This window comes from Xiphophorus couchianus, chromosome 2, assembly GCF_001444195.1.
Source record: "Xiphophorus couchianus chromosome 2, X_couchianus-1.0, whole genome shotgun sequence".
Lineage (NCBI taxonomy): Eukaryota > Metazoa > Chordata > Actinopteri > Cyprinodontiformes > Poeciliidae > Xiphophorus > Xiphophorus couchianus.
Window position 1 is genome coordinate 21,513,660 of NC_040229.1, and position 24,815 is coordinate 21,538,474.

The 24,815-nt window shown below is 41.4% G+C and overlaps 1 protein-coding gene across 2 annotated transcripts in view; it reads left to right on the forward strand.

Moving 5' to 3' along the window:
- The window catches only part of LOC114133680 (neural-cadherin-like), a 134,840-nt gene extending 118,229 nt beyond the window's left edge, over nt 1–16,611 (forward strand). For both annotated transcript variants that reach the window (XM_027999763.1, XM_027999771.1), the window contains exons 31-33: nt 5,216–5,466; nt 13,290–13,444; nt 14,856–16,611. In XM_027999763.1, the coding sequence (XP_027855564.1) occupies nt 5,216–5,466; nt 13,290–13,444; nt 14,856–15,422 (973 nt within the window). In that variant the 3' untranslated portion in view covers nt 15,423–16,611. The remainder of the gene's footprint in view (nt 1–5,215; nt 5,467–13,289; nt 13,445–14,855) is intronic.
- Nucleotides 16,612–24,815: the final 8,204 nt, after the last annotated feature.

A 24,815-nucleotide genomic window follows, 5' to 3' on the forward strand; every position in this document is an offset into this window, starting at 1 on the left:
TTGGTAAAAACATTGCCATTTCTGTCGGTAAGGTCCATAAAGTGGATACAAAGCCTATAAATCCCAGGTTAAAGCGACATTTTTTTTTGTGATGTAAAAAATTATACAAAATCTTTTCAGAGAATTTCCTACCTAAATTTAACACATGTTTTGTATCTTTCATTAAACAAATCTGAGACTCATGGATTTTCTTTGGGGTTCAGGTCAGAGGAGTTTGCTGGCTAATAGTGAACTGGAGCGCCAAGGTCACTGAACCAGCTTTGGTGCCTTTGGCAGCATGAGTAGGCGCCAAGTCCTGCTGGAAAATAAAACCATCCATCCATCCATCCATCTTCTTCCGCTTATCCGAGGTCGGGTCGCGGGGGTAGCAGCTTCAGAAGGGAGGCCCAGACTTCCCTCTCCCCAGCCACTTCTTCCAGCTCCTCCGGGGGAATCCCGAGGCGTTCCCAGGCCAGCCGAGAGACATAGTCCCTCCAGCGTGTCCTGGGTCTTCCCCGGGGCCTCCTCCCGGTGGGACGTGCCCGGAACACCTCACCAGGGAGGCGTCCAGGAGGCATCCTGACCAGATGCCCAAGCCACCTCAACTGGCTCCTCTCGATGTGAAGGAGCAGCGGCTCTACTCTGAGTCCCTCCCGGATGACTGAGCTTCTCACCCTATCTCTAAGGGAGAGCCCAGCCACCCTACGGAGAAAACCCATTTCGGCCGCTTGTATCCGCGATCTCGTTCTTTCGGTCATGACCCAAAGCTCATGACCATAGATGAGGGTGGGAACGTAGATCGACCGGTAAATCGAGAGCTTCGCTTTTTGGCTCAGCTCTCTCTTCACCACGACGGACCGGTACAGCGCCCGCTTGACAGCAGACGCTGCGCCAATCCGCCTGTCGATCTCCCGCTCCCTTCTTCCCCCATTCGTGAACAAGATCCCGAGATACTTAAACTCCTCCACTTGGGGCAGGACACCCCCCCTGACCCGGAGAAGGCACTCTACCCTTTTCCGGCTCAAGACCATGGCCTCGGATTTGGAGGCACTGATCCCCATCCCGGCCGCTTCACACTCGGCTGCGAACCGATCCAGCGAGAGCTGCAGATCACGATCTGATGAAGCCAAAAGGACCACATCGTCTGCGAAAAGCAGAGATGAGATCCTGAGGCCACCAAATCGGATCCCCTCAACACCTTGGCTGCGCCTAGAAATTCTGTCCATGAAAGTGATGAACAGAATCGGTGACAAAGGGCAGCCCTGGCGGAGTCCAACTCTCACCGGAAACGAGCCCGACTTACTGCCGGCAATGCGGACCAGACTCTGACACCGGTCATACAGGGACCTGACAGCCCGTATCAAAGGGCCCGGTACCCCATACTCCCGGAGAACCCCCCACAGGGCTCCCCGAGGGACACGGTCGAACGCCTTCTCCAAGTCCACAAAACACATGTAGACTGGTTGGGCGAACTCCCATGCACCCTCCAGGACCCTGCTGAGGGTGTAGAGCTGGTCCAGTGTTCCACGACCAGGACGAAAACCACACTGCTCTTCCTGAATCCGAGGTTCGACTATCCGACGGACCCTCCTCTCCAGGACCCCTGAATAGACCTTGCCAGGGAGGCTTAAGAGTGTGACCCCTCTATAATTGGAGCACACCCTCCGGTCCCCCTTTTTGAACAGGGGGACCACCACCCCAGTCTGCCAATCCAGGGGAACTGCCCCCGATGTCCATGCGATATTGCAGAGTCGCGTCAACCAACACAACCCTACAACATCCAGAGCCTTAAGGAACTCCGGGCGGATCTCATCCACCCCCGGGGCCTTGCCACCGCGGAGCTTTTTAACCACCTCGGCGACCTCGCCCCCAGAGATTGGAGAGCCCAACCCAGAGTCCCCAGGCTCCGCTTCCTCAGTGGAAGGCATGTTGGTGGGATTGAGGAGGTCTTCGAAGTACTCTGCCCACCGGCCCACAACGTCCCGAGTAGAGGTCAGCAGCACACCATCCCCACTATAAACAGTGTTGGTGCTGCACCGCTTCCCCCCCCTGAGACGCCGGATGGTGGACCAGAATCGCCTCGAAGCCGTGCGGAAGTCTTTCTCCATGGCCTCTCCAAACTCCTCCCACACCCGAGTTTTTGCCTCAGCAACCGCCCGAGCCGCATGCCGCTTCGCCCGCCGGTACCCATCAGCTGCTTCCGGAGTCCCACAGGCCAAAAAGGCTCGATAGGACTCCTTCTTCAGCCTGACGGCATCCCTCACCGAAGGTGTCCACCAACGGGTTCGAGGGTTGCCGCCGCGACAGGCACCGACAACCTTGCGGCCACAGCTCCGATCGGCCGCCTCGACAATGGAGGCACGGAACACGGTCCACTCAGACTCCATGTCCCCCACCTCCCCCGGGACGTGTTCGAAGTTTTGCCGGAGATGGGAGTTAAAGCTCCGTCTCACAGGGGATTCCGCCAGACGTTCCCAGCAGACCCTCACAACACGTTTGGGCCTGCCAGGTCTGACCGGCTTTCGCCCCCGCCACCGGAGCCAACTCACCACCAGGTAGTGGTCAGTGGACAGCTCCGCACCTCTCTTCACCCGAGTGTCCAAGACATACGGCCGCAGATCCGATGAAACGATGACAAAGTCGATCATCGAACTGCGGCCTAGGGTGTCCTGGTGCCAAGTGCACATATGGACACCCTTATGCTTGAACATGGTGTTCGTTATGGACAATCCATGGCGAGCACAGAAGTCCAGCAACAGAACACCGCTCGAGTTCAGGTCGGGTGGGCCGTTCCTCCCAACCACGCCCCTCCAGGTCTCACTGTCGTTGCCCACGTGAGCGTTGAAGTCCCCCAGCAGAACAAGGGAGTCCCCAGGAGGAGCACTCTCCAGTACCCCCTCTAAGGACTCCAAAAAGGGTGGGTAATCTGAACTGTCGTTCGGCCCGTAAGCACAAACGACAGTCAGAACCCGTCCCCCCACCCGTAGGCGGAGGGATCCTACCCTCTCGTTCACCGGGGTGAACCCCAACGTACAGGCGCCGAGATGGGGAGCAACAAGTATGCCCACTCCTGCCCGACGTCTCTCTCCCTGGGCAACTCCAGAGTGGAAGTATGTCCAGCCCCTCTCAAGGAGACTGGTTCCAGAACCAGAGCCATGCGTCGAGGTGAGACCGACTATTTCTAGCCGGAACCTCTCGACCTCACGCACTAGCTCCGGCTCCTTCCCCACCAGAGAGGTGACATTCCACGTCCCAAGAGCCAGTTTCTGCAACCGAGGATCGGACCGCCAGGGTCCCCTCCCTTGGCCGCCACCCATCACACAGTGCACCCGACCCCTTTGGCCCCTCCCACGGGTGGTGGGCCCATGGGAGGGGGGGCCCATGTTTCCTCTTCGGGCTGAGCCCGGCCGGGCTCCATGGGTAAAAGCCCGGCCACCAGACGCTCGCCATCGTGCCCCCCCTCCAGGCCTGGCTCCAGAGTGGGGCCCCGGTGACCCGCGTCCGGGCGAGGGAACACCAAGTCCAAGGTTTTCCTTCATCATTGGGGTCTTCGGGCTGCACTTTGTCTGGTCCCTCACCTAGGACCTGTCTGCCTTGGGTGACCCTACCAGGGGCATGAAGCCCCAGACAGCATAGCTCCTAGGATCATTGGGGCACTCAAACCCCTCCACCACGATAAGGTGGCAGCCCATGGAGGAGAAATAAATAAAACCATCATTTCCAAAAAGGCTCGTCAGTAAAGGGAAACATGAACTGCTCTAAAATTTTCTGCTACTGTGGACTTTGGTGCCTCTTGATGCACCAAGTGTAGCCACAGTCTCCTTGTGTTGCTCCCCCAAATTCTGGAGTGGATTTCACTTGACAATCCTCTCAAGGCTACGATTTTCCCTGTTGGTGGTGCACTTTTTCTAACCATACTTTTCTTCAATTCAATTTCTGATAATATGCTTGCTCTGTGAACAACCAGCTTCTTAAGCAATGAACGTTTGTGGCTTACCCTAGTCAGGGTGTTGATGACTGTCTTCTGGATATCTGTCAAGGCAGGTGTTTTGAGTTCATTGGCTGATTAGGATGTGACGCCATCATTTTCATTTACTACCGTTTCCCCAGTATCCTAATTTTCTGAGGCACTGAATTTGTGATTTTTATTTTCTGTAGTCATTAAAATTGGAATATATCAACATATGTGTGATGACTTTACATAATATATAAGTGATAAGTATCACTTTCTGAGGTGACTGGCAAGAAATATTGCGCTTTTTTGTAATTTTCTATTCTTTTTTAGATACACTTGAATCTACTGAAGAACTAGGCTATCCTATGTCAAGATATATCCAATTTTGGCAATATTTCTGGAACATGTTTTGTTTGTGATTTAAGCTGCATTTCTCAGTATAAGAAGTCAGAATTTTAACTGGAAGTCATAATTTTACAACTGAATATGACTGACTGACTAAACAGTTTGTTTCTAAGGTGGTCCAAAGTCAACAATTCTTGATTTCATAGCAGAAAATTAGAAGTCATAGAGCTGTTATTTATGCAAGACATTTTAATGAAAGTCATTTTAATGAATAATAGATGACAAAACATACATAAATTAATGCAGAGAAAGAAGGTTTTGCATCCTTAGTATGATAATTTTGTGTGAATTTTTTATCTTTTCTTGATTTGCTATTGTCCAACAGATGGCAACGAGGCCGAGTGGACCAGTTGCATGCCGAGTGTCAAATATTGAGTCAACTTTAAAGAAAAGCATATACCAGCAGCGACTGTAAGAGTTTTGGCTGGCCCTTTAAACTCTGCAGGATCACTAAGTCTCTTTGCTGTGATTTCAACACTCCAAACCAGTGGGGACTTTGGCATCCATATTCTGTGATTGCAGCACAGCCTCGGGATACAAAGCACTCAGAGAAGCAGGGGGCAGGGATGAGTGATATTCTGGGGATAGTTTGTACAAATATACTGGGGGACTACTGCTGCAAAGCCAATCTTAGTGTCTCGGTTTCTTGTTCCTTTTTTTTTTTTTTCATTTCCAGTCAACATTCTGTAACCTTCAAAGAACATATCTTTGAATCTGGTATAAGAGGTGCAACTCCTGAGGGATTTATTTTTACACCATCACCTTAGATGCCATAACTCCTGAAAAATACAATGTTTTTTTTTTTATTATTATTATTTGACAGCTTCCCAAGTGTCTCATGTGTCTGCTTTACAGTTCTTCATCTTCTCTGCACAGGTGCCCTCCGGGACACATGACCAGAGAGACCTCCTCGGGCAGAGTGTGCATCTACACGCTCTGCGCCAGCCGGCCGTGTCGACACGGAACATGCGTGGCCCACTCGCCGTCCCGCTACTCATGCCACTGCAGCGAGGGCTACCGAGGGCGGCACTGTGAGGTGGCGCTCGCCGTGTACCACAGCGAGGACAGCAGCAGCCTCAGCCTCAGCTCCATGTTTGCCATCAGCATCTGTGTCATGGCCTTTCTAGGTAGCTATATCGACTATGTCCTCTTCTACATATGGTAACCAAACATTGTCATTGTCTGTCTTGATTTCTTTTTTTACCATCTTTCTTCTTGTATTGTTGTTTACATTGTCGCTGTACCATCATGTAATATTTGCTTGATCTGTATATCAGCTGGTTTTTTTTTATTTTATTTTTTTCTCACTTCTGTTGTTTCTGTACACAGCCGCATATTTTGTTGCTTTATTGATCTCTTGAGTTATGCTGGGATTTGTTTCTCTATGTGTTTCCTGTTGGTGAAAACAGGAAACACAGGAAGGCAAGCGTGGAGATAAGAGAAACACTGCTTGTCCTCATTTGTGATTCATAGGAAAACTAAGAAAAACTCTGTTGAGATTCTTTCTCTTTTCTATTTTTCATGTCTGTTTACTCCTGTCTCTTACTGTCTAAACTTTAGAAGTCAGTTTCACTCTCTGCCTTAACTTTCTAATTGGCCAACTTATCGTTTACCTCATCAAACAGTTATCGCCCGATTGAGCACTTTAGTTTTTTTGCAGCTCATAGAGCACAAAGCGGAGTGGGGACATCTTTGATTGTCCTCTTTATCACTCTAGAGTGTTTTAGGTGAACTTTAAGCTAATGTTCACTTATTTTTTTTTTTAAAATAAGAGAACAAAGCTAAGCATAGATTCTTAGCTGCATCGGAGCTTTGTACCTGCACACGTGCTCCGACTGCAGGTATTTATTAATATCTTTATTGATTTAAAGCAGTTTATTTTGATTTTATGTGAGAGACCAGCATAAAGTAGTGCATTATTGGGAAAAGGAACAAAAAGATACAAGGTGTTAAAACATTTTTTCAAACTAAAATCTGAAAAGACTTAATCTGATACAAACCTCATCAAAACAGGTTCATTTATTGAATATGGCAGTATCATAATGGCCTTCTCAAAGCTCAGACTTGAATCCACATCAACATTGGTGCCAAACCATGTAAATTAATCTTGTCTCCATACAGCCTGACTGAAATTAAGCTATTTTGCAAAGAATAGATATAAATTTCAGTTGCTAGATGTGCAAAACTAGGGGAAACATCACCCAAAAGACCCACAGTTGTAATTATGAATAAAAAAAACTGAATACATGCGTTGAAAAATAGAATACATAGAACTGTGTTGAAATTTGACAAAATATGAAAAGTGAGACCCAGTTATTTTGCTCGTCTGTCCATCTGTCTGAATAGAAAGATATCATGTAGAAGCTCAAAGCTGCTTCGACAGAAAATAAAGTTATGGAATATATAAGCTGTGGGAGATTGTGTGCCCTTACCAAAAAGTTTCTCTTTGAAGGCTCATCAGATGATCTAAGGCTGCACTCTGACACATGTGAGGTCATGAGTTCAGATCTCTAAATGGGAGAGCGGATTCTGAATGCTTTGTAGTTTAAGAGCAGAATCTTGAAATCAATAATTATAAGATGAGGGTTATGTGCTCTCTCCTTTGTGCCTGCTGAGAAGTGAGCAGTTGAAGTTTAGAGTTTTATCGCTGATGCTAATGTTAATGAAGGTTGGGCGAAGCTTTGCAAGTACAGTAAATATGAAAAATATAATACTTGGGTTTTGATGAGCAAATTAGGCTCAAAGCAAGACTTTGTCAATGTGCCCTTGGAGAAACTTTGTTAGACTGGCACAGCACTCCTAGGAAGGTATACAGCTGTTCCATATTATCTTAATTAGTGGATAATTGCTGTCGCTGTGGTTTGCTGAAGTTCCTGATCCCTAGAAATGGCTTTGTCATCCTTTATGCATGGATAGATGCCAGTGAATCCATTTCTCACCCTTTGTTGAAATTTGCCTAAATTTTTGCATGATGTGCCACTTTTTATGTGACACTTTATACTCTTGAGGGTCACATGACTAAAACCTTCAATATAACAATTGTGTGCTTAAATATCATTTGATCAGATAAATCAGTTTTTATTTGTGTGCTGCCAAATATATCAATGTAAAAGGATGTTCAGTGTTGTTTAACTTTAAGAAATACTTATCAATTTCAGAGACAGCCATTTGGTCATATTTTAACAGTTTAGTGGGTCGTTTTATCAATATTTCCTGCCACAATCAGCCCTTTGAGATACATGATCTTAATGCTAAAGGTCAGAGGTCGGGTAGTAATCAGGTGGATACGGTGGCCCTGAGGTGCAAACCACTTCAGCAAATTGGAAGCACAATTACAAATTACAAAAGCACTACAACATTAACAAAACGGAAGAGGTATGTCCCAGTGGGAGATCTAAGAAGTCGCTGATTGGACTACAGCTCGTTTTAATTTTGAACCGGAAGTTACTCTGGGGTGCTTCGTTTTAATGAGAAGCAAAGCAAGCAGGAATACGGTCACGTCGCCATGTATTGCTCAAACTGTGGAAAAGAGCTGGTTGAGCCGTCACCAAACTTTTGTAGCAGTTGTGGCAAGAGGCTTTGGATCACCGATAACATTCATGTTTTTAAAAAACACGATAAAGCCAGAATAACTTCCAGTTTAAAAGTAAAAACGAGCTGTAGTCCAATCAGCGATTTCTTAGGTCTCCCGCTGGGACATACCTCTTCCGTTTTGTTAATGTTGTAGTGCTTTTGTTAATGTTGTAGTGCTTTTGTAATTTGTAATTGTGCTTTCAATTTGCTGAAGTGGTTTGCACCTCAGGGCCACCGTAGGTGGGTGACTAATACAATCGAACCAAAAAGTTATTTCATTATTTAACCCTCCCGGGGTCTCAACGTGATGCTAAGGAGCGCAGCAAAAGTCGTGATCGGAGAGCAGAGAAGCCGGGTGGTTGTCCCGTCAGACCGTCAGCTTCTGAAACCACACACACAGAAAAATATTCTCGTAAAAGCACAGACAGGGTCAGTGTGACCCCGCCAGACTGCGCACAGAGTAAAAAACTTATGAGGTCCACATAAGGTCTCGTAAGAAGCTCAAAGGGAAGGCAGTGACGTTTTCTTATATTTTCCTTCAATATCTTTTAATTCTCATTGTACAGGCATGCAAAGAAATTTTCTTTGCACAGCTTAAAAAGAGCACTCATAACAGAGGTTCTCTTTGTCATCTCTTTCATAGATAATCACTGCCTTATCTTTGCAGTGATTATTCATGTAGTCCATAAAATTTAAAAAATAGGCAGGAGAATAGCCAGTGATATTTATAGGTCTAAGAGTTTAGGAGCAAATTAACAACATACAAAGCTCTAGTGAACTAAGGAACATCAGTTAAATTGTTTAACAGGCAACACAAAGGGCATCAGATAACTGATTATTCAAATGATATTTCAGCTCTTAACTTGAACTGATGACACTTGCCCTCCTTGTGTAAACAGATGAATAAAACTGCATGGTTGATGGTTTCATAAGCTGTGTTAAGACCTAATAGGATCAAGATTCAATATCTTCCCACATCTGCTGCCAGAGGGTTTTTTTTTCTTTTAAATAAGTATGCAAAAATATTTCTACTCCAATTGTTAAAAAAAAAAAGATGGAAAGTCCTATTCTGTAAAGGTCGAGGAAACGGATAAACTAATTGTGTTGGGATCACATAAGGAATTTTGTGCTTTTTTTGGTGCTCACAAAAATAGAAAGACAAATAGCCTACATGTTGTTGGACTGGCTTCCCTCTGAAAGGCTGTGTTGCTGTTTATGAGTCTTTGTGTCATATGAAACGCCTCGGCAATTCAATATACTGTCCCTGCCTATAGCCGACTCGACGTTCCCTCAAGGGCCATGTGGCTGGTATTAGGTGATCAGTTATTCTGACACTTTCCAATGAAACATAAAGTTGTCTGCAATATTTGATAATTAATTCAAAGCTGATGAGGTGTGGCCTTGGCCTCATTCATGGAAATTCATGAGCTACTTGCAATGCCAGCCTAAAAAGAAAAACACTGAAGCAGTTTGTCCGTGGTTGTAGATGAGGCATTTATATTCACCGTGCAAAATTTTCACCTCAGCAGGAGTCGTAGGTTGCTCCGTAATGTAATTTGGATCAGGACTAACACTCGTTGGTGAGTGTAATTACATTTTCACAGGTTAGAAAAAATAATAAAACAACTCAAGTCTTTTCCCTCAACTGGAAGCAAGTAGAATATTTAGTTGTGTTCGAAAATAAAATTAGTCCTGTCCTTTAATTTAGAAAACAGCTGCTTTTACAGCACAAACAACAGTTGTTTAATGATGATCCTCAGGCTCATCACCACAAGAACCACTTCTATAAATGCACTGCAGTGGGCTTAGCTAAGGCTGCTGGCTGGATGCTAGATTAAAGGGGACTCTTACTCCGCCTCAATGTGCATTAAAAGTTAAAATGATCATCCATTATTAAGTTTTACATGCAGCATCCCAGGCCAAGCAGTGTGTGAGATCGGTGGAGGTTATTGACCGAACAAAATCGTCTGACCAATGCTCATTAGTCAAACATCAACTCTGACACTGTGTATTTTGATGAATAGAGGAATTAGTTGTCCAGATTGGCTCGGTTCCAAAGCCATTGCGTAAAGTGCCGCCTATTTTTTCCCCCTCATCCCTGAAAAACGTATAAATAAATTATTTCCCAACTCTTCCTCATTTGTCACCTGTCTCATTTCCATCTTCATCAGTTTTTATTTCTTCCCATTTTACCTCTTTTCCCACTGATGTTCAATCTGTTTCACAGCTCATTTTTTCCCCTCATTGCTCTCAGACTGGAGGCACAGCGAAATAGTTAAATTCAGTGCTTGGTTACAGTTTTCTCCACATTCATTCATAATGCACAGTCCAGTCCAGTCTAACATCATAATGCCCTGTTCATAGTAGTGGTTAGAGGGCAGAGGAGCAGCAGTGTTATAGATTGACGAATGACTGCGATGTTTGTGCTCTATCCTGTGGGATATTGATCTCACTGGAGTGTGCTGCACATTCACTCGCACTCTACTCTGTGTTGCAGTTGCCACAGTTATAGAGCAACCAGTGTCTGTTTACCTATATCTAATTTTGGATGCTTGCAATGAAGGGGGCCATAGTTTAGCCTCAATCTGGCGTCCATCTTACTCTGGACGGCAGAGTAGTTATTTGTTTAACGGCAGCTCAGGTAATGCTAGAGGGAAGGGGCCCGCAGGCTGCACCTAGAAGGCCAGGTAATCCTGGAGGTAAGGATAAGAGCTGCCATCGGGCTGGCACCTTATCAAGATTCTGGTGTTTTCTTCAAGGCTACTCAGGCGTTAACAGTCAAGGAGCCAGGTCAGCTGATCAATACTGCTCTCTCCTCCACCTCATACAGAGGACGGTCAGTTGGGGATTTAATAGGAATCCTTCAAATCTTTTTCTGTCTGAAATGAGAGGAGCATAAAAAATAAAAGTGTGTAGCATTTTCACTCCACCGACTACAACCTATCCAGTTCAGTTCACCTCATCTATATAGCAGCAATTCACAATAATTCTCACCTGAAGGCACGTTGACACTAACAGATTCATCTTATACACAGAAATATATACTCATATCAGTCCAATCGGAAGGACAGAAATAGATTCAAAAACATGCATTCTCATTTGATCCAAGTGACAGTACATAGCTGTCATAAAGTACAGTGAAATTCAGTTTAGAATGATGTTGGTTCTCAAAAAGTTTTCATAGTAAGGATGTTTGACTGCATCAAATAATTGAATTTGCAGCAACCAAGGTGTGCAATATACAATGACAACTGGGGAGTGAGTGATTTGTATAAAATGAGCAAATAATGGAAAATTAACTCTGAAACAAAAGCAGAGCAAATAAATTCAGTCTGCTCACAATAATGCTCAGATGAATTAATTTTATTCAGAAAATATATATATAACAAGGGGTCTGACCTGGAGTAAATGCACACCTATTGAAAATGAATATTAACATATTCTTAGCCTGGTCAGTGTTCAACTTGATCCCCTGAAAGAGGCCTGGTAAAATAAAGACACTGAAATTAGTATTTGATTAAAAACCTTTCAAGGGGTGGTATTATGTATTTTCCAGGCACATAGTAAAATCAAGTAATCATGTTACCTTCAATTGTAATAAAAATTCTGTATATATTAAACATGACTTAGACAAAATTTGACTCCTTGAAATTGGGCCTGTGTCTCTTTAAGAAGCTCCTACTCTTTCCTCCAGCACATCAAACCAACAGTGCTCCTACCTTATCCTGTTTACAATCGTTATCACGAGTATTGAACTGAGAAATGGTTCGTATGATGAGCTCAGCAGATGCACATTTCCACCAGGTGTTTGGTTGGGGGAGTTGTGAGGGAGGGTTGTCCTGTGAGGTGGAAGCTTGGCAGGAGACTGCAGCTCCAAGGAGGAGCTTTGTGGAAATAATCCAGAAGAGTGGCAAGGTTAAAGGCAAGAAAGACTTAGTGAATTGTACCATCCATAGAGAGAGAGAACAGAAATTTATTGACACCAATACCTCAGGTGATGGCTTCCTCCAGAAAGGTGACACAGCTGGATGGAAAGCTGTGTCAGGTGTTGCCTCTGTAGAAATAAAATAGAAGATAGAAAAAGCAAAGGTAATATCAGCAATTAATTGAAAGTCAGGCATAAATGGAGAGTAGCAGGAGAAAGTAGCACAGTGAAGAAAAGTGTTCAGTATGTCCTGTGTGCCTATTGCAGCTACAGAGATCGTTTAGGTTAACATGAGTTACTCTATGTTTCATCAATAAAAGGTTTTGTTCCAGTTTTAAAAGTAGACAGCTCCTCTTCCTCACTGAGAAAAAGCAGTGATTTTCAGTAAAAAAAAAAGGATTCCTTCACCTCTTTTTTGTGCAGATTACCTCTGTAGGAGTTGCGTTTTTCTGCTCTTGTGACTAAAAAGAGTCATTGCTTATATTATTCTCCCTCAAAGCAATTACTTTAAAAATCCTGGACTAATGTCATCATCTCACATTTCTCTCAAGATTTTCAATTAAACCAGTACTTAGCTCACTCCATATAAGACACTCCAGGTGAGATGGATCCCATTTTGTGAGCGAGATAAAAGCTAAGGCCAGAGGAGGCCAGAGAGGTACTGGAAAAACAGAAACAGGGAGAGACTTAATGAGTGAGAACAAGGGGAGTATGCAGGGAAGGACATTCCAACACGCAGCAACAACAACTTTAAAACAGAGAGCAAGAACAGAGAAAAGATTCAAAGTAGTGAAAACAGATAGCGAGAAGAAGAAAAAAAATGAACATGAAGGATGGCAAACAGGGTGAAAATATTGGTTGAGATTAATGGGTTTTAAAGGTCAGTCCAGCATGTTGTATAATTCAGCACACAATAGATATGATTGATGTGTGTGCTTCAGGACCTTTTCCTGTTCAGCTTCCGCAGTATTCCTCCCCTCGTTTAGCCGAGCCACTGAGGCTCCGAGTTTAAGCTGGGAGGAGTACAAATTTATTTAATAGGTTTCTAAGGAGCTGCGGTCTTTGATAAGACAGGAAACAGAGAGGCAACATCAAAGAGAATGGGTGGAAAGGTTGGTGCCTCCATTTCCACGTTTGTTCCATTAGTGCCTCTTAACTGTATGCCCAACGTAGCCAACAGGCCTTTCGGATTGAATCAGTGTTATGGCTTTCGTATTTGGGATGCATTATGTGTTATTTGTTTCAAACAATGTCAGCTGTTTTTAGTGCTTTTGATGAAAAATTTACTAATTGACATGGAAATTTTAAAACTAGAGTTTTAAAATTTGTATCACAACTTTCCGCTCTCATTCCTTTTTCATCCAAAAGTATGTCGTTTTGCTGCTTAGCTTCTCATTTTAATTATGCGTGAGTGCTCCCTGCTGTGCTAACACGCTCTCTGGCACCCCTCAGTGTTGATGCTGGGGCTGTTTCTTTACTCTTGCTGGAGGAGACACAAGGGCCTGAAGGAGGGTGTTTACCATGTGTCTGCACACCACGGCGAGTGGGAGGATATCCGAGAAAATGTGCTCAACTACGACGAGGAAGGTGGTGGCGAACAGGACCAGGTAAATGCATACCCAGTCTATCTTGTTAACATGGAAACAGTACCTAAAACTGCTCGGTACTTAACAGTGACTTGCAGACATTATATTGATATTTGAACTTTTATAAAAATTCAACAATCTTCAAAGTGTTTCATTTGACTTCTGCTGTAATATCACAAGTCTTTGGGGTAAATATTTTAGTTTCACCCATTGATTTTTAATTTTTTTTAGCATGAACTCAATCAGATTGGTTAGAAACTATAAGCTTTAGTTTGAGACTGGTTCTCATTTGGATTCTAGTATTGCAATGTAGCTTTGGTTGAGTGTCCAGTATTGTTGCCCTGGTGGAAAGTGAACATTCACCCCAGACTCAAGTCTTTTGCTGCCACTAACCAATTTTCTCCCATATTCGTTAAGGAATCATCCAGAGTTACTATTGAGCTCGTAAATGTTGTCTGATTAATGCTCTCTTTGCCCATCTTGATACCCTTATTTTTTGCAGGCTTGCAGTACTGCCATATTCTTAGTTTTTATAACCTTCTTTAAATTTTTCCACAAGTGTTTCTCTTACCTGTCATTGTTCTGTATTTTTGGTGTTTGTGCTGCTGTTTATAATTGCTCTTGAACAAACAAATTAATACTGAGTTTAAATAACATGCAGTGAGATAGTATTTATTAAAGTGACTTCCAAATGAGCATTGATTGCCCTTCATTTTTTTAGCGTTTTTAGAGTAAAAGGGCAAAATAACATTTCACCTACTTTTGTGTCGTAAGTGTATTTCAAAAATACACCGAAGACCAAATATCCTTTCATTTCACTTGATTATTATGCTACTCTGTGTTGGCCTATCATGTTATTAACAAGCTTGTCTAATCTTTGTGGTTGTAATGTGACAAAATGTATAAAGATATACTGAAATCTCTTGCAAGGCATTATAAATGTCATCACAGTACATTTTGGGACTAAGTACACAAAAAAGGACACAGTTGAGAAAGTAAACATTAACATTTCATATAAAATGTTCTCTGCTGCAAAACGATAACCAAATATCAGTCCTCTGGAGATCGAGGGATGCAAGTCAATTAGATGAAATTAAGCAAAAAGGCACCAATAGCTGTTAATGCTTCAGTTTTAATAGGCTTGGTAAGAGCAGAACACCATCTCCTCACACAAATAATTAATTACTTGGCTGATCAGAGGAGCTGTTGTTGCCAATTTCCCTTCCTATGCTGAGGATTCCCATCTTACTCTAAGTAACAGGCTCATTTACTCCCACAGTCATCAGTCGAGCCACACTGGTTAAATTGTTATGCACTATGACAAAATGGCATTGGTCATTATGGCGTGTGCAGCATTGTTCTTATCGGCTAGATATATTAAAAAAAATTATATTTTATTGTGTTTTGTCCTTTTCTGTCTTTGCTGTCACAGAATGCCTTTAACATGGTGGAGCTGCAGCGCTCCCTCCAGCCCAGCCCCGCACAATCCCTCCGCTACAGCTATCCACAAAACACCAGCTCCTACCCACAGACTAAGCTTTCTCAAGACAACAACAAGAAGGGGATGTCAAATGGAAATGGCAATGCTGCTATTGCCCTGCGTCTGGCCATCCCCCCCTCAGAGGCAGAAACCTTGTCGTCCCCTCTGACCTTCCGCCGCTCTCAGAGAGCCTTCTCCTTCTCCAGCCAAGATTTGGCTCGCTACCTGTGTGAGGTCATCAGAGACATGGAGCACACAGAGGACCCCGGCACCATGACCACGCCGCGCCGTCCCTCTGGAAAGGAGCACAACCTGTCCTCAGTGCGCTCCCTCAGCTCCCTCAGTGCATCTCAGGGTTCGGAAGTGAAGCTTCATGCCGCCCAGATAACCCGGATGGACACATTTAGAACCCTTCGAGCCGTGATGTGTGACCTAAGAGGAGACTCCAAGACTGTGGACAGTCAGAAGGACAAACTTAAGGAGAGCAGAGGGCAGCTGAAGTGTGAGAAGAATGGGTGAGGCTGCGCTCTGAGAAACAGAACTGGAGGTTACCCAGAAAAAAACCCTCAACATTAATCAGAAATCAATAGCGGAAATCCAAAGGGAGGTCATTAAATGTGAAATACTTTAAGATTGGAAAGACTGCGCTGAGTCTGTGTGAATTCTCTTATAAATCTACTGTATTGAAGAAACTTTGAAGATTTATGTTCTTTGATATAAAAGATGTTTACCAATGAATGATCAGATGTGATGTATTGTTTATTTGGAATTGCACTGTACAGTATTTAATTCACGGACAGCACTTTTTGGAGGTGCCCTTTGTCAAAGCAACCCATGTCATAAAGCTCATAGAAGAAATGTTTGCAAGCAGCGGGCCAAATGAGTTTTCTCTGAGAAAACTGGATTCTTTGCGCTACTAATGACTCATGAAATCATTTATGTGACAAAATGAAAATTGTTTCATTTGTATTATCTATTTCCTTTTAAATAAATGAGTATGTTTGATAATATTTCAAACTCGGTCTTGTTCAAACAGGCGTTCACATTCGTCATGCTCAAATATTCAGCTTTTTTTTCTTTTTTCTTTGTTTTGAAGTTCAAGCAAACCTTCATCTTCAAGCATGAATCAGCTAAATGAGATTTACATTGGACGTCTTATAACTTTCATGTTATTAAAATAACACCTTTAATGTGTTTGCAATGTTCATACGATGATAACATTCATAACAAACTCGAGCAGCTGTTCTTGTCATATTAGGCTAACTGCTACCAGCAAGAAGAGCCACTGATAAGAGCAAGGTCAATTTTGGGATTAATTATTCATGTTGAGAGCCTGTAGCCATCTGACCTAAGTGGCTGAGACTCTTCAATATAAACTCAAAACGTCAGGGTCCCAGCAGGCAACCCTACATCATACTTAATTGGGCAACATTACTGGAATTAAGCAAGTGTGACACTGGAGCGAGTCTCTGGAGAAGCACACTGAGCTGCTGCCTGCAGCTGATAGAACTGACGTGTCCTTTCCATATGTCTGCACACCTACATAATGCATCACGCTAAGACATATAAGAGACCAAAAAGAGGATTTTAACACCCTGTAGGTCTTCAAAGAGCCTCGTGTTTTATCCATTTGTATTCATGAGTCTTGGTGTACTACCCACATGAGATAAACCCTCTCGAAGTGAATAAAAGATCCTCACCACCTTAATTCTACAGAACGTCTCCTTGTATGCAGTCAAACTTGATCTGGTCAGATTCCTTAGAGATGAAGCGGTTGCATGAAGCCACACTGCCACCTTTTGGCAATGGCCAGATGCAATTTGTATTTGAAACATTATTTTACATTCAGGGTTTATCGCCACACAAGTGGGAATTCTCTCAGCAGGATCTGAGGATTCTAGCAGGAATCTGTGATTATCTCAGTCATCACGAATTACGATGTAGGTCAAATATTATTACAGTTATTAAAATTCGTCCAAGGACTGAATGCATAAGTGGTTCATTTAAATGTTAAATTACACAACCATAGAGCTTTCTACTTACCTACAGTGTAAACAGTTACATTACATTGTTTGAATTAGCACTGAAAACAAAAGTAAAAAAAATATGTTAATTCTAAAAGTTTAAAGGTTATGTTAAAATATTAAAGTGTTGATGATCCAAGATTCCATGATGATTCAGGATTCAATCCGACTTGGTGTTGATCTATATGTGAGGCCAACAAACTGCATAATCATGCTGTCTGTCCCAGTTCTTTTACCTGGGAGCGACAATGATCCAAGGCAGTTGCTTTGCTTTGATTTTTCTGTTAGGGTGTGTGATTTATCTCTCAGCCACTAGAGGGCAGTGTAAGTTAACATGGAGCAGATGCTGCAGGGTAGACAGGAGCAAACTGATCAAACGCCTAAGTGGAAATTTGAAACGAAATTCATACTAAGAATTACAAAAAGTGGGAATAAACAGTGCTAAAAGCACATTGATCATCAGGCTGCCAAGATGAGCCCTTATATGTTTGATTTAAATCAATATGTTTAATCAATATTACTAGACAACAGGTTAAGTTAGAGCTAAGAACACAGTTAACCATGATAAAATGGCTCATAGACTGGAAAAGTTAAAGGGATTGTCTGGCACTGTTCTGATTGGTTCAGATCCCACCTGATGAAGAAAAAATACATCAGATGGTATGCATTTTTTTTTTTTTTTTTTTTACAAAATGTGTATTTTGTAAAGCAAAAAACTGCTTATTTTTACTTACAAAAATAAGTAAATTATTTAGATCCAAAATTATGTACTCAAATGTAAATTTTAAGATTTATTCAAAATCATCATACCTCAAGGGTTTTCTATTGAAACAAGACACAGACAACTGATGCATGATTTTGCTTTCAACATCTTAGATTTTCGTTTGTCTTTGTTAAAAATCACTATCATTAATCAAACTCATCCAAAAATACTGCTGTCAAAGTCCTGACCAATACCAAGAAAATGGATCAATTTACACCAGTCCTTAAATCAACATCATATATTTTCTATTGTTATAGAAATAATAAGTAATGAATCCTGTTGGGTTTGCATGTCAGAGACAATATGAACCATCTATGACTCTCAGGTCACAAAAGACATGCAGACGTAAAGATCCAGGGACCAGATCAAGAGAAGTGGAGTTAGGGTTCATTTTCTCCTTGGGTCTGGAAACAACTCTGAAGGACATAAAGTGCACAGCATCTGAAAACATTATTGCTATTGCAGCTTATTTTGTAACAATTCTTACTCTTTCAGCTTATCCACTAATTGAACTGTTTTCAGTATTTGTATTTACTTTTTATTTCCTATTTCTTGTGTAATGCTTGAATTCTACTTTACTTCCTATTATGTTTTTGTCTTTTAAAGTGAGCTTTAATTTACTTATATTTTCTTTGCAGAACATTTTGATTCGTCCTGTATGAATGGTGCCACAAATAAACATGCTTTACATTGAATAGCTTAGGTCATTTTTTCCACCCCAGCTACATAAGTACGTATGTTCAGTTTTGTGACTTTTAGTTGTGGATTAAAAAAAAAAAAATCTAACACTTTGATCAATGAATGACAATGCAGACTTTGAATGTCATTTAACTCTAATGCTGGAACACTAGTCATAGAAGTGGTCTATAAAGGAGTTTAAACTAATGTTAATTAAATGCAAACTATTTGAAACAAGTTGTAATTGTATTGGTCATTAATCAAAGTAACATTAAATTCAAATGTACCATATTTCTTAATAAAATAAATAACTTATAAAGTACAAATATACCCTAATGTTTCTCCTGAGTGTTACTTCCCACATCTATCTGATACATTATATAGGTGGGACTCTAATAAATAATATAACTCAAGACACAGTTCCTTCTCTAAATGTTTCACATGTCAACCATAAACTTTGATGGATTTCAATGGCATTTTATCTGATAGACTAATAAAAACTTCTAATAACTTTCCTTCAACAATGGCTTTCTTCTTGTCATTCTTCTATATGGGCAACTTTTACAGAATAGACAACTAGTAGGAGTCATATCAGCCCAAGCTGCAGGTCTTTGCCGCTCCTCCTCAGGTATCATGGGCATTATTGCTCTCTTCACTCGTCCTGTCAGCTTAGGTCAAAAAGAAATATCTTGATAAGTTTTCAGTTTACAATATTCTTTAAATTATTTAATGTACAAAATACCAGTGGACACATCTAGAAAGGGTTAAATTTATGTAATTATTATTCCAAATGTTTTGAATAAAAGCAGTTTGTTTTGCGGTTTGTTTGTTTTTTCTTTTTTGTTGTTTTTTCCAAATTTGTACTCCTTCCAAATTGTTTGGTATATTTTCAGAGATGCCTGTATCCTTTCCTATAACAAAAAACTTCTTGGTTGAATGAAAAAAAATAATAATAATTTTAAGTCCAAATCCTCAAGGGCCTTGGCAGTATGTATATTGTCCCAGTAAGTTTTAGTCTGCTTATGAAACTACAAAAGGATGTGTGAACACACTGGCACTTCAACAAAACCCAAATATTCTATTCACTTACCTGCCAATAATCATCTAGCTGGGAGTCAGATTTACCCTAAACCTCTAAAATTCTCTCTTTCTCTACCTGAAGTCTGAATTTTCTTTTAACACAGTCCAATTCCACAAAAGGAGGAAGCAGAAACCAATTTATCCAGGAGCTTTTTTGGAGGACCGTGTATTCTCTTGCACCACAGGATGCATTTTTGAAGTGATATCAGTCCAGAAGTGTGAGATGGGGGAAGGCGGTGGGCTCTAGTCTGGAGGACGAGCAGCACGAGAGGAGAGTGTTTGATGTGACAGCTGGAGATTGTAAGAATGAGGGGTGACACAGAGCTCCAGCTTCCTTGGTCCTGGCTGGTCACCCAGCCAGCCTGTCACTCAGTCACTCCCTGAGATTCCAACTCTGTTTACTCTTGTGTTATTAACGTCTCTGTGTGTGTGTGTCCGTGTTTATCCTCCGGCAATAGATCTGGGAGAAGTGACAGTGTGGCGTGGCCCTCTGTCAGTTGCCCAGCAAAGTGGCATGCGTGTCAGCTCTCCTGACAGACGCTCTCATCCTGCTGGCCAACGATGGCGGCTGCAAATGTGGGACATGTCTTGTGACAGAGCGACACAGCCTACACGACAACTCGGCGTGCAGACAGGACACGAGCAGTCAAGTTTGATGTGAGGGGGTCAGCGCTGAGGGCCGAGGCTCTGTAAGGCTGAGTGAGAGCTGCGGTGATCTCTGCACAGCTGGAGACGCAGCCGCTCTGCTGCACCTCACTCACAGCTTCTTGTTTTTAAGTGGGTGTAAAAGAAACCTGTTTTTATCAGTGACATGCTGATGCAGATCTTCTGTCCTTCCTCGCACAGCTTGTTAACATCAGAGCAAAACAATATGCGATGGCTTTACAATCAGCGTCCAATACCTGCCTTGTTAAGGCACTTATTAATGTGCCGCTCACTGCTTTAAGGTGGAAAGATTTGTGGTTTACCACTCGAAATAGGATGAGAGGGTCACTGCTCTCACATGCAAGAAGAATTCTAACAACAGCGGGGCTAAAAAAAAAAGAATTTTCCTTAATGTTTTAATGTTTTGTCATGTTATATCCTCAAGCTTAATATTATAAGGATTATGATAAACCAACACAAAGAAGTACATAATTATAAAGAAACATAACAGGGATAAATGGTCTTCACAGTTTGTTTGTACATATAAACCTCTTTACTCGTATAACTCAAAGAACAATGTGCATCGAGTTGCCTTCAGTTAACACCGTATTAGTTAAGTGAGTCATATGGTTTGTAATATAATCTTAGCATAAATCGAGCTGCTCTATGGAGGCCTCAGTTTACAGCATCATGAAGGAAGGGTAGGAAATCATAAGATTATATTTTATCTTCTATCGGCTCCTTTTTGAATAAGTTGTGTAAAAATTCCTGTAAATTGGCATGACTGTCTTATTTTTTAGGGTTTGTCTGCACTACTGGCCTTTACTCAGCAGTTGTTAGACAGCAAAGTCAGTTATGAGAGAGGAGGAAGACATACAGTAAAGGTCATCGGGTCGGGACTCGAACCTAGCCGCATTGAGAACTGAGGCCTCCATACACGGGTTGCGTTTTACCCCTGCGCCACAGTTGTGCCCCTTTTACTTTTCATTGTCTGCTCAAAATAAGTAAGTAAGTAAATAAAATAAGACCAAGGAACCCAGCAGAAAGGTCAGGGACAAAGACGTTGAGCAAGGTTATAGGTTATCGAACAGCTTCAAAATCTATGAACAGCTCATAGAACAGTGTTCGACCCATTGTTTGAAAATGAATTCGACTGCAAATCTACTAAGAAATGGCTGCCCACCTAAATTAATGGAGCAAATAAGTGGCTCTACTCTGAGTCCCTCTGTTAGCAGGACGTGTGACAGAACCAACACTACACACCAACCTAAAGACCCCATCACGATGAAAAAAACATGGTGGTGGCAGCCTTATGCTGTGGATATGCTCTTCTGAGGAAGAGCATATCCACAGCATTAGTTCCAACTATCCATATAGTTGGAACTAATACTGTCAGTAGTTGGAGAATAAACCTGATAGGGGCTGCAGAAGGTTTAAAACTGGGATTGAGGTTTGCGCTCCAGCAGGACAAGAAACCCAAACATACAGCCAGAGTTATAATGGAGTAGTTAATCACAATTATAACAATTTACATACTAAAGTCTATAATTGTCTTGAAATATGGTTCCATAAAATATTGGTATAGAGAAGATAAATAGAAAAGTAAGCCACACCTATTTAGGAAAACATAGGTGTGGTTTACTTAGCAGTGTTCTTACTTAGCTCTAACTTAACCTGTTGTCTAGTAATAATGATTATTCACAACACTGCACTAATTTGTGTTGATCTATAACATAAAATTCCACTGTAATACAGTGTGGTTTGTAATGTATACATAATTATTGAGAATATGTAATTGGAAACTAAAACAATCTTTAAAAAAGCAGGGAGGAGTGACTGAATGAGATTATTTATTTATTTTTATTTATTTTATTTATATATTTATTTATTTATTTTATTTTTCAGCATTTTCCTGCAAGGTTAACAAAAGGAAAGAAACAGTTAAAGGCCAAGTACTAAGTTATAAACAACCACACAAACCTCACAACTCTGCACAGAGGACAAATAACTCCAGGATGTTTTTCTTTCGCCTCCATTTTCTGCCCAATTTTCACAATAATGTAAGCAAACCTGTAAAATTGTCCAAATTAAAATATATTCGACACTGAAAACATATTTTCACCAAATTTACTCACACAGTTCTGTGAATTTTAAGATCCTGAGATGTTAAGATGGTTCTGAGATTCCTTTTACTGCTGACTTGGTTTTAAAAGGAAGAAGGTTACATTGAAGGGCTTGGTTATCTTTTTTTATTTTGATCCAGTGGCAATCAAAAAGACCTGGTGAATTTAGTTGTCAAGGCAACATGTTGTAATTTGTGACCGTTCTGCTGAAAGCCATGATCTAACCAAGGACAAACCTGTGTTTTTTTTTTGCTTTGTTTTTTTCTGCATAAAAGTAAAATATGCTTTACATAGATTTCAAGTATATTATAACATCAGGACTGACATTGAAATACTTTTGTCTGTCAACATGGCTGGCTTAGTTTTTGCTAAAGCGGTGTTTTTTTTTAGCAGTTTCCTTCCCAGTAGTTAATTGGTGAGAGTCAGAGTATCTGTAGGATGGGTCACCAGTTCATGCACCACAGATGACTAGAGTAAACAAACAAATCTTCTCCAGTAAGCATAACATTGCTTTAAAATATTTTCACTTAAGTAGACATAAGAATTATGATGCAGAAAAACTTATTAGAATACTTTCTTTTTTAACTATCTCATTTAAATGTAACTAGTTACATGGTGCTCATTTCAAACTGCATTTATATTCCATTATTGCTTTCTTTTTTAATGTCATTTTCAAACAAGATAAGTACATTTTTATAATAAAACTATGTGTTTACGTGCCTGTGTGTCTGTGTTTGTAGCTAACTGATGCTAAATCAAGCTAATTGGTCAGTCAGGTTCACCAAAAGTCATTTTGTTTTCTAAATTCTGGAAAAATGAGAGATTTCGGTTTTTTATTATCTCCTTCTAAGTCAAAAGTTTCAATTTCGTATCCCTTTAAACATTTTGGGAAAACTATGGATTTTTAGGCTTCTGCTGGTTGAGTCACTGCTACATTTGAGGCACACCTGTGGATGTCATTTGATGCAACACCTCAACCACTGTGCTTCCTATATGTGAACAAAACAATCAAAATAATGTCAGAAAGAGAGTTTTAGACCTCTACAAGGTGATTGATTTGAGATGTGTTTTAATGTGAACAATAACAAAAAAAAAAACAAAAAAACTTGTGAAGATTCTGGCTAAAGCCTGTAAGATTGTCATCTTTCACAGTTAATTGAGATCTATGAATATTTACTGAAAGGCTTTCAGTGAAGTCTTTACTTGGGAAGCTGTATAAGTCATATTCACAAAATTTAGAATATGAACTCCAATGAGTCAAACTGTTTAAAAGGTGTATTATATAAACATTTCATTATATTTTATTGGCCTTTTTCAAAATAATAACATAAAAACTCATGTGTGTGTTACTGGAGAAGCTGTTTTTATTGTTTGGCCAGTTCTTGGCGGGAAGAGTGGTCAGCACTGTCATCGTACAGTTAAAGTAACAACGGCTTAAATCTCAACTGCGGGGACTTTTCTGGGTTTGCCTCAGGCCTCTGTGGGTTTCCTTCAGAGTTCAAAAAGATGTTAGACTGTTTGTTGATTCTAAGGCAACTATAAAAGGAAATACGAGCTAGTTTTTTTCGTTTACCATTTACTTGTGAACATACTAGTCTGTTTATTTTTTCGTTTGGTTGTTTTTGATTAAAAAAAGATGAGTGATATGTTACTATTTACATTTGTTGTTTCTTACTCTGCTGGTTATGTTTAGGCATCAGATCTCCCCTGAGATCAGTAACAAACTCTTTAGGTTTCCACGTGAATATTGTAAACTTATTTTGTGAGAAAACCTATTTAAACTGGCAAAAACAATCATCTGGTTCACTTCGTGTCATCCCATCATGTAATATGTAATATCTGCCCACAGATGGCACTCTTTTCCACACCTGAGCTCAAACTCCACTGCTCTGTGCTCACATTAGGTTTCTTTTGAGACTCTTGGATACTTTACCGCCTCTCTTTGTAGTACTGCACTGCGCTTTGCAAGGATACACAGCAACTTTCCCGAAATGTGCTGGTCGCACTTCATCACTCGCTAAATTAGGAACCTTTAATGGCACAACTGAGATGGATTCTAGGAGTTGTTGATTTATTGATTACTATCCTCCGCTAAACTGTGAATACTCAAACAGTTACCAGTCACAGCCAGAAATCAGCTTCTCTTTGTTTTGAAACAGTTTTAAAGATTTTTTGAGTTGCATCACTCGCTTTGCTGATGCAAGAAATGACTGAATATTTGCGGAAGATTACATCCCAACAAGCAAAATCCATGAGCCATTCTTGCATTGAATGTGACCATTTGTGTCTGTCAAGGATCTTGTCCATCCATCACAGAGGAAGAAGAGGGCTGAGCCGAGCAGCAGCGAGGAAGAGGGGGAGAAGCAGAGGGCGCCTGACAGATGGGCTTAGTGAGTGAATCATTGACAGGGGCCTGCAAACGGATGCTGGCTCCATCAATAGCTCAAAGCCTGCGTGATGAATTACTGCAGACAAACAATGCTGAGTAAGCAAATCTGTTTTTAACAAAGCCAGGTGGAAATATTAGAGCTTCTTTCAAAGCTTCAGAACATCAAAAAATGCCATAGATTTATGGACACACACAGTCGGAGCACAAGAA